The sequence below is a fragment of the Lissotriton helveticus genome, chromosome 5_1, assembly GCF_964261635.1.
Source record: "Lissotriton helveticus chromosome 5_1, aLisHel1.1, whole genome shotgun sequence".
In the NCBI taxonomy this organism is placed as follows: domain Eukaryota; kingdom Metazoa; phylum Chordata; class Amphibia; order Caudata; family Salamandridae; genus Lissotriton; species Lissotriton helveticus.
In genome coordinates, this window is record NC_136065.1 from 1,943,208,707 (window position 1) to 1,943,219,782 (window position 11,076).

Genomic DNA, 11,076 nt, shown 5'->3' on the forward strand with positions numbered 1-11,076 from the left:
GCCATGATTTCAATGGTGCTTTAGGTGCAGTGACTCCGGGGCCTAGTGTTGCCAGAACTCATCTGAACACTAAATATTGCTATATTTAACTACTAAATAAGTAGTCTCAAGTATGGTTACCTTGCAGGCACTAGAGACATGATTTCAATGGTGCAGCAGGTGCAGTGACTCCAGGGCTCAAAGCTCTAGGAATCCCCCTAAACACCAAATATTGCAATATTTTACTACTAAACAGCCAGTCACAAGTGCAATTGCCTTACAGGCAATAAGGTCATGATTTGAATGGTGCAGCAGGTGCAGTGGCACCGGAGCCAAAAGTTGTCATAACTCCTCTAAACACCAAATATTGCTGCATTTTACTACTAAACAGGTAGGCTCAAATGCAGTTTTCTTGCAGGCACTAGGGGCATGATATGAATGCTGCAGCAGGTGTAGTGGCACTGTGCCCAAAAGTTGTCAGAACTCCTCTAAACACATATTATTGCTATTGCATCAAATAATACTATTATTTCCCTCTTTCATTTCATTTTTAAAAATGTTGCTATTACCTGCACTATACCACGAGTAACAACACAATCTATTGCCTTTTTGTACATAATCAGGTCATAACACTTTTACAGACTGTAACTTATATTGTACAACTACTCAGGAAGCTACATCTTACAACAAAAAACTGCTTATTATTAATCACATAGGTGAAAGCTAATACATTTACCAGTGCTTGTTCTTTTGATGGTGCCAATACCCTGCACCTGCCGTTCACGTTTATTTACTTGGTGACATGGGAACATGATATACGAATACTGTAAAACTTTACTGGATACCTATTGCTCCGAGTGACAGTACAAAAACGTTTACGGATATGCTTTACTGTGTTAGTGATCAATGTATATGCCATTGTGGCTGTATGTGAACCAATGTCCTATTGTTAAGACCGCCTACAGTAGTGGTTCTTTATATTTTGATTTCTGAGGACCCCCTACTTAATAATTACTGGAAACCAGAAACCCCCAGTGAATAGTTTTTGGAGTTATTGAAATCGAGGGACCCCGACCTAAGCAATTTCAATCATTTGAACTGCAAAACAATACATAAAAATCGGAAACAAGCATCCATCAAAGAAATAGACATATGATGATACATGTTATATAATTTACAAACCATAAAAATAAAATCATTATTTTAATTTTAATGGGAAGGTTGGAGCTTTTATAAATTCGGTTTTCATACTACATTGTTTGATGAGCCGGCACTGCTCCCACAAATCGATTTCAGGGTACCAACGTAATTTTTAATCTCCAATTTCAAATTCCTTCACATTTACAGAACGTTTTAAAAGGTTCAGTTTTATATTTTGCTTCTTTATTTATATACACTTTATTAATCAGTTAATATTATTTAATTTTATAGGCAGTCCGCAGACCCTGTGAGTGTGTATCATGGACCCCAGGGGTACCTGGACCACAGTTTACCGACCACTGCCCTACACGTATTGTACCTTATTGCTTCCATCTGTCGGTGTTGCATTTTTACTCTGCTTGATTCCTGTGCTCTTGCACTCTTGTGCACCATGTGCATCGACGCAGGGTTATTTATACGCTTCACTTCCAGTGTTCTGCAGTGGTGCAGACATCATTAAGCTCTGGTTCACACTTCACAAAGCTATGTAAATAGACAATCTGCAAATCTGCAACATATACCACAAGATACCGCAAACGCCTTACATGTCAACCTTCCCACTTACCTTTCTCAAAAAATTTGTCTGGCAGTTCACAAAACCTGCGATCTAAAAATGTAAATCTTTCTGCACCCCACGTTTAAAACAAGTGCACACAGGGCAGATGTTTCTCAGGAAATGCCCCCAGAGTCTGGAATGGTCGTTGTATGCCATCAAACACTTTCTGCAAAATATTCTTATTGAGAAACATTTTCATGTGACTGCATATTGTCGTTTCCTTGTATTCTCTGTTGTAGCCTCTGTTTATCTATGCTACTAAAGAATGGGATTGTTCATTTTACTCCTGTTATTAGAGTCCCCTTTTACAGTGCTCTAAAATGGTTCCACTCTCTTCTTCTGATAATGGTATGTATAAAAGCTGTGTACAGCACTGTGAAACAGTTCCACTCAATGCTACACGTGCTCATATTTGCAAATTGTTTGTACAGCACTCTGAAACTGTTCCACTCAATGCTACGCGCACTCATATTTGCAAACTGTTCGTACAGCACTCTGAAACTGTTCCACTCAATGCTACGCGCGCTCATATTTGCAAACTGTTTGTACAGCACTCTGAAACTGTTCCACTCAATGCTACGCGAGCTCATATTTGCAAACTGTTTGTACAGCACTCTGAAACTGTTCCACCCAATGCTACGCGAGCTCATATTTGCAAACTGTTTGTACAGCACTCTGAAACTGTTCCACCCAATGCTACGCGAGCTCATATTTGCAAACTGTTTGTACAGCATTCTGAAACTGTTTCACTTAATGCTTCGCGTGTTCATATTTGCAGACTGTACAGCACTCTGAAACTGGTTCACTCACTCAATGCTACACACGCTCAAATTTGCAAACGGTTTGGACAGCATTCTGAAACTGTTCCACTCAACGCTACTTGTACTCATATTTGTAAACGGTATGCACAGCACTCTGAAACTGTTCCACTCAATACTTCTCATACTCATATTTGCAAACACTTTGCAAAATCCTCTCAAACTGTTTCATGATATTTCTTCTACACGTTTTCACCTCTGTTCTACAGCCATATTTCCATAATTACTTCCTGTATGCTTGTTGTATCCCTTCGTCTCAGCATGACTGCCTCTCTCACTGCTATAATTGCAATATTACATACAGTGTTCTGGCTTCTAGACCATGTAATATCGCGAAAACTTTTCGTGGCGCACTGGAAATTCACAAGGGTGGCGTTCAAGCTATGGAAAACAATATACAAATAAAATAAATACACAGTGCAATCACACCCGAATGTGTGTTGTCCATGCAGCTAAATTCTGAGACAAACAAATAACTGAGTGCTGAGGTAGACATGCACGGTCACAGAAAGCCCATGAGACATCCGTGTCTAGTTACAGACACAACAGCCAGTTGGGATGTAGTCCATGGGCATAACACTGTATTTATGCAATGTTGGTTTTGAGTAATAAATTCCACCATTTTTGACTCAGCAAGTGTTTTTTGGTTTATGGGACTGGAGGGGGACATAGTTATGAACAGATGCACCCAGAATCAAAAATAAACAGTGCAGGTGGGTGCAGAGCTGACCTTTGCTAAGTTAGCTGCTTGGGCATAGGCAGAGAGAAATGTGGCGATCTTGCTGATGGTAGTGAATTAAATGAGGCAGCAGGGGTCCCTATTGTGTTTACTGGTCTGTATCTGGATGAACAGGGACCTGCCCCTGGACACAAACATCCCGACCTCCCCCAGGTCGCCTAAATCACTGATAGCTGAGAATGATGGTTTTGTTGATGTGTTCCAGGAGGGGTCAGAGGCTGAAGGGAGGACAAGGAAGGGGGCAAAAGAGTTGTAAAAAACAATGCCCACCATATGATAATGAAGGACTAAAACCACTTTAAACTGGTAAATCAGATAGGAACGAACAGGCAGGGACAAAAACAAGGCTGGAGAAAGATGAGAAGGGCGCTGCTGTCGGCATAACCTTAATGCACACAGCTACATACACCACACAGAAAAGTGGCGCTCTGGGCAGGGGCCCAGCTTGCCCTTGCTAAAGCCGGCCCTGGGTGGGTGAGCCACAAGTCCTCTCGAACCCTCGAGCCCAATACAAACCAAGCCTTTATGTGGCTACTGCTTTCCACCCATGCTTTTACCTAATGCTCCAAGCAGCACCCTCTCCTCTTCTGTATCTAAAAAGTTGGGAGTGCTGTGATGGTGCTCAAAGAAGGATGTTATGCTAATGATTTTTAAACAGTAACCATCCTGACTACTTTTACAGCCCTTTGTGGGTACTTGACAATCAGCCATCTGAACTGCTGCCCCATGACACATGGGTTTATGAAAAATGCAAAACACACAGAGGGTGATCTCTGCATTAAAGTCTGCCTGGTGCCCAGCTCTGTACTTCCCTTGGGTTGATCTCTCAGACCTTTTGCTTTAGGGCATGTGTGCCCTAACTGAGGTATTGAGCCTCTCCAAAAGTCGATATTTGTTACTTCTGGGCTAGTCAATGAGACCAACATTAAAATAGAGAACAATCCCTTCCCTTAAGCTAACTTGGTGACTTTTTCCTTAAAAATGTCTTGTCAAATTGATTTCATGTCATATTGATATTTATTAAACAGAGCACAGATGTCGCACCTTGAAGAATTAAACACCAAACATTAATTTGATGTAAAACGAGAAAGAAAGATCTACTCATCTAAATGGCTGAACTGTACAACAAAACTCCAGAAACAATCCCCACTGAACTAAATTGTGACATCTTAGGCAATAACTGTATTTCACGGCACCTCCTTTTCCATCATCACATTTGAGAGCACTTCGAAACACAACCATGCAGGATGTCTGTAGTGCAAAAATCCTCCATTGTGTTTGATTTACAAGACTATTGACTATTATTGATTCTTGAAGGGAGCATGAATGTTTCTGAGTCAATGTTAAGAAATGATCACTTCTAATAAATGGCACTTGATATAGTGTTATACAATACACAGAAGCCTGCAATCCCGATATAAAAGCCAGTCTTATTTCCTTATTACGGGAGACTTGTGGTGTCTGTAGTTGCTTGTAATAAAGAAATGATGTAGCTGTCAACTGTAATAACTTATTATAGAAAAGCTACAGTATATTTTTAATCTGACTAGTATTAAACTGATTCTAACGTCTTACCGCAAAACAAAATGTACTGATTTTTAGTGCTCTACAGAAAATTCTTTTAGTCATGGTGTCTAAAAAACATCCTATTTCATTCACATAAATGAGCAAGACACCAAGGATTTAAGCAATTTTCGGGAAAGTGATGGTGTCACATTGTATGATAAGGAATAAAGTACTCAGTGACATACAGTGTAAGGACATTGCAGTTACCTTGGAGTTTGAACTACCTTATTCGGCCTTCAACCACTTTCCTCTATGGTCATGAAACTCCTTGGTAACTTGCAACATCCTTATAATGTATGTCAGGGTGTTCTTTATCCCATATATAATTCTTTATACTAATGAGAAACCCATCTGCCTTATAAACTGTTTTGAATTTTCAAGAGTGTTCATCACGTTTTTAAATGATGTTTTTGTACGATTTCAAAATCCAAATATGTTAATAACTGAACTCATGCATCGGCCCTTTGAACCAAACCAGCCTCTTTGCCCGGCTAGTCCTGTTATTCTGCGCATTTGCGCTCCCCTAATATACAAGCACATAGTCATACAGACAATCGTTGTATGTGCAACATTTCTGCAGGCCTAGCGCAGTGACAGGTAAACATGTACGCCTGTGACCTCGTGCGTGGTCACGCAGCTACCAACGCCGTCATGACCCCTCGTGGGCGCAGGCCATGTCAGGCCGTTTCAGCTCATGCGCAGTGACGGCTTGTACGCGCAATCTCGCACCTTGAAGGCTATCTGAAGTGACAGAAATCATGGTACAGCCGCGTAGCCCCCAACAGGCAATAGAACATCTGGTAGTAACTTCACGTGACACGTGACTTCCAAGATCCGGCGTGTACTAGGGACAGACCCGTCACCTCACACTCCAGGGTCAGTCCGACATATAATCTCCTCATGCCAGGTTCAGAGCCATCGTGTAATGGCAGTCCCATGTGTGATGGCAGGTCCCAGATACTGCCCGTCGATCTGCGCCCCGCCCTAACAGGAAGTATTTCTTTACGTGCTGCAAAGTGGTCTTTGTGACATGTGGGCGCATTACAAATAAATCGACCATGAAGCCATACTGTGGGCATGCGCCTACTACACTACTTCGCACTCATGTCCCCCACATTCAGTGTCCACTGATATGTGCACATGTAAGCACCGCCCAGCCAGGAAGCATCCTTTACAACGCAGTCATTACATCGCACTACCTTTACAACACAGTCATTACAACACAACATCCTTTACATCACATGCCATTACAACGCAGCCATTACATCGCATGTCACTACAACGCATACCATTACAACGCATGTCACTACAACGCATATTATTACGACGCATAGTTTTTACCCCTACACTATCCAACACTTACCCTGCTGTTGCACTCACTAGAGTGGGAATAGTACTTTTTACCCCTGCACTATCCAACTCTTACCTTATATGCAATGTAATGGTATGATTTGTATTGGTATGCGTTGTAATGGTATAATGCGATGTAACGGAATGCGTTGTAAATATCGTTTCTAAAAATGCGTTGTGATGGCATGCAATGTAAAATCATGCGTGGTAATGGATGTTACGATGTAAAAACTGCGTTGTAAAGGCATGTGTTGTAAATGTATGCATGGTAACGTCGTACATTCCAGACCACAGATCCCGCGCGCAGTAAAGGACCTTCTGGGATCACCCCATACACTAGATTCCACATGCGGTAATAGGCCCAGGCAGGGTGTATGTACGCCACAGCTTCCAGATAGGGAATTACTGTGTCACGGTCCTCACAAGTGTCGTTGACAGGCACATTTTGTCTCTATATATCCAAACTGCGTACAGTGACACATGCACCCAAGCCCCATGGACCAATCGTCATGCATCTAGCACCCCATGCATGATACCCATATTTTCAGCCATTAGGTACACGAGCTGTCCTCCGCCATGTTGTTTTATGCAAATTAGGTGACTGCTGCGCACACGCGCGCAAAATAGCGAAACACAGAAGTGTGGGTAACAGGAAGTGATTGTCGAATGGCGTGGCATCCCAGACTCCAAGCATTCCCTATATTGTCATAGACTTTATAAGTATGTCCCAGAGCCCTAAGATGCGCGCTCGTGCACCAGGACCCACCACGCCCCAGAGACCTGCGCATGCGCCAGTGCCCCTACCTGCCCTGCTTGGTGATGATCATCTCTGTCTGGTGCTTGTGGAACTTTGCCCAGAGCGGGTAGTTGTTTAGTACGACCTGCAGCTTGCCCAGGCTCTGGTATCCTGGCATGGGGTAGAGAGCCCCGCGGGGGAACCCGTGCTGTCCTGCGCCGGGATAGGAGCCCTCGCCCGCCGTTGGGTATAGTTCGGTGGCACCAGTCGGGTACAGCTCGCTGGTGGGCACGGAATAGCCATTGGGGCCTGTGGCCTGTGGTCGCACGGGGCTGTATGGGTACCCGTTAAAGGGTAGCGGGCTGAGGAAGCGCCCAGGGCTCCCCATTCCAAAGCCTGGCTGTCCTGTGTAGGCAAAGTCAAGGGCACAGGAGTCCGGTGGGGCCGGCTCCGGGCAGTACAAGCGGTCCGCGATACCCATCTTTAGTTCGGGCACATCCTTGCCCAGCGCCTCGGGCTCCTTGGCGAGATCCTTGGCAAAGCTCTGAGAGTCTGCGCCCAGCATGGTACTGGCACTGCCGGCTGCAGAGCCCTGGTCCAGGGCGCCCATGAGCGTGGGGGCGGGTGGGCGCTGGGTGGGTGCTGGAGTGTGGAAACACAGCGGGGCTGAGGGCAGACACACACAGAGAGACGCTGGTGGTTTCGGGGGCGTGTGGGGACGCACGAGCTCGGGGCACAAAGTGTACTGGAGAAATGGGGGCAGGGCGAGGGGCAGGAGGCAGTAACGGGTACTAGCGGGTTCTGAGGGGTAGCGGCTATGGTTTTTAGTGAGAAGGCAGATGGGGTGGTGGCGGACGCCAGGGGTGCATGGCTCACTGAGGGGGGGGGGGGGCAGGGGGTGCTTGGGTGAGTACTCTGCGGGGCAGGGGTCTGAGGGTTAGAAGTTACTGGGCACTGAGTATTGACGGGGGTGGGTTATGAGAGTAAAGGGGCGCGTGCCTCTTCGAGTCCTGGGATTGCTGGAGGCTCTGAAGCTCCGGACACTATGAGCAATGGGCACCAGTACTGCTATGCATTCTGAGTACAGCCGGAGTACCTGTGAGACTGGGCACTCTGAGAGTACTAGAGTGCCTGTGAGACTGGGCACTCCTGGGGTAGTAGAGTGCCTGTGAGATTGGGCACTCTGAGAGTACTAGAGTGCCTGTGAGACTGGGCACTCCTGGGGTACTAGAGTGCCTGTGAGACTGGGCACTCTGAGAGTACTAGAGTACCTGTGAGACTGGGCACTCTGAGAGTACTAGAGTGCCTGTGAGACTGGGCACTCTGAGAGTACTAGAGTGCCTGTGAGACTGGGCACTCCTGGGGTACTAGAGTGCATGTGAGACTTGGCACTCCTGGGGCACTAAGTGCCTGTGAGACTGGGCACTCTGAGAGTACTAGAGTGCCTGTGAGACTGGGCACTCCTGGGGTACTAGAGTGCCTGTGAGACTGGGCACTCTGAGAGTACTAGAGTACCTGTGAGACTGGGCACTCTGAGAGTACTAGAGTGCCTGTGAGACTGGGCACTCCTGGGGTACTAGAGTGCATGTGAGACTTGGCACTCCTGGGGCACTAAGTGCCTGTGAGATTGGGCACTCTGAGAGTACTAGAGTGCCTGTGAGACTGGGCACTCTGAGAGTACTAGAGTGCCTGTGAGACTGGGCACTCTGAGAGTACTAGAGTACCTGTGAGACTGGGCACTCTGAGAGTACTAGAGTGCCTGTGAGACTGGGCACTCTGAGAGTACTAGAGTGCCTGTGAGACTGGGCACTCCTGGGGTACTAGAGTGCATGTGAGACTTGGCACTCCTGGGGCACTAAGTGCCTGTGAGACTGGGCACTCTGAGAGTACTAGAGTGCCTGTGAGACTGGGCACTCCTGGGGTACTAGAGTGCGTGTGAGACTGGGCACTCTGAGAGTACTAGAGTACCTGTGAGACTGGGCACTCTGAGAGTACTAGAGTGCCTGTGAGACTGGGCACTCCTGGGGTACTAGAGTGCCTGTGAGACTGGGCACTCTGAGAGTACTAGAGTGCCTGTGAGACTGGGCACTCCTGGGGTACTAGAGTACTGGTAATACCTGGCACTCTGGGAGGACTAGAATGTTGCTGATACAGGGCACTTTAGGAGTACTAGAGTACTTGTGAAAAAATTGAACTCTGGGAGTATTAGGGTACCTGTGATACTGGGCACTTGGAAGTACCAGAGTATTGGCGATACTGGGCACTTGGAAGTACCAGAGTATGGGTGATACTGGGCACTCTGGGAGTACTCGAGTACAGGTGATGGTATACACTTTGGGAGTACTGGAGCACCAGATGCGCTGGGGCTCTGTGAGACTGGGGCAGCAATGCAGATAAGTCACTCCATGAGTACTGGGGTACCAGCGATGCTGAGAGTTCTAGGACACCAGTGACAATGGGCACTCTGGGCACTCTGGAGAATCAGTGTGACACTGGGCGCCCCGCGAGTGCTAAGACAGTGGTCTTACTGGGATACCAGTGATACTGGGTGCTCTAAGTTTACTGGCACACCAGTGATACTGGGTTTCTGGGAGTATTGAAACAGCAGTTATGTTAGGCGCTCTGTGAGCACCGAGGCACTGGTGTTACTGGGTCACTCATGATGTACTGGGGTACCAGTGATACTGGGCACTCTGGGAGTTCTGGTACAATGGTGTTACTGGGTCAGTCCTTGAGTGCTGGGGTACTGGTGATACTAGGCAGTCTGGGAGTACTAGGGTAATGGAGTTTCTAGATCACTTCTTGAGTAATAAGGTACCGCTGATACCGGGCGCTCTAACAGTACTGGGGCACCCGTGAGACTGGGCACTAAGAGAGTACCAAGACACCAGTTATATTAGGCGCTCTGGGAACACGGAGGCACCGGTGTTACTAGGCCACTCCTGAAGTACTGAGGTACCGATGATACTGAGCACTCTCAGAGTACTTGGGCAAAAGTGGTACTTGACCCTCTAGGAGTACGAAGAGCCCTGGGCACCAATGCCCTTGAAGGGTCTTGTCGTACACACTGGCAGTCGTGGGAGAGTCGGGTACTGTTGACAGTGAGAGGACTAAGGTCTTGGTGACCCTAGGGTACACGTAACGCCTTGGAGTATTGTGGTAGCCATAACACTGGGGTGCTGGTGAGATTTGCGACTCTAAAGTGCTTGGGTACTAGCCACGTTAGGGTGTTGGGCACTCTGGGAGCAGTACTGCAGTACTCGACACAGGAGGCTCGGGGAGTATTAGGGTAACATATTAGAGTGGTGCTGGCCTAGAGGTACTTGAGACTCTGCAAGTACTGGGCTATTAGTGACACCGAGGAAAGGGTACTTCTGGGAGTACCGGAGACACTTGAGACTCTGCAAGTACTGGGCTATTAGTGACACCGAGGAAAGGGTACTTCTGGGAGTACCGGAGACACTTGAGACTCTGCAAGTACTGGGCTATTAGTGACACCGAGGAAAGGGTACTTCTGGGAGTACCGGAGACACTTGAGACTCTGCAAGTACTGGGCTATTAGTGGCACTGAGCAAATGGTACCTCTGGGAGTACCGGTGACACTTCAGACTCTGCAAGTACTGGGATCGTAGTGACACTGGGAGAAAGGTACTTCTGGGAGTACCGGTGACACATGAGACTCTGCAAGTACTGGGCTATTAGTGACACTGAGGAAAAGGTACTTCTGGGAGTACCGGTGACCCATGAGACTCTGCAAGTACTGGGCTATTAGTGACACTGAGGAAAAGGTACTTCTGGGAGTACAGGTGACACATGAGACTCTGCAAGTACTGGGCTATTAGTGACACTGAGGAAAAGGTACTTCTGGGAGTACCGGTGACCCATGACGCTCTGCAAGTACTGGGATCTTAGTGACACTGGGGGAAAGGTACTTCTATGAGTACCGGTGACACTTGAGACTCTGCAATTACTGGGCTATTAGTGACACTGAGGAAAAGGTACTTCTGGGAGTACTGGTGACCCATGAGACTCTGCAAGTACTGGGCTATTAGTGACACTGAGGAAAAGGTACTTCTGGGAGTACTGGTGACCCATGAGACTCTGCAAGTACTGGGCTATTAGTGACACTGAG

The 11,076-nt window shown here is 46.9% G+C and overlaps 1 protein-coding gene across 1 annotated transcript in view; it reads right to left on the reverse strand.

Moving 5' to 3' along the window:
- Positions 1 to 10,844, reverse strand: part of TBX21 (T-box transcription factor 21) — a 154,016-nt gene extending 143,172 nt beyond the window's left edge. Inside the window, exons 1-2 of the mRNA XM_078645592.1 lie at positions 8,905 to 10,844; positions 7,013 to 8,764 (exon numbers count right to left, since the gene is read on the reverse strand). Of these exons, the coding sequence (XP_078501718.1) occupies positions 7,013 to 7,554 (542 nt within the window). The 5' untranslated portion in view covers positions 7,555 to 8,764; positions 8,905 to 10,844. The remainder of the gene's footprint in view (positions 1 to 7,012; positions 8,765 to 8,904) is intronic.
- Between the last annotated feature and the right edge of the window lie 232 nt (positions 10,845 to 11,076).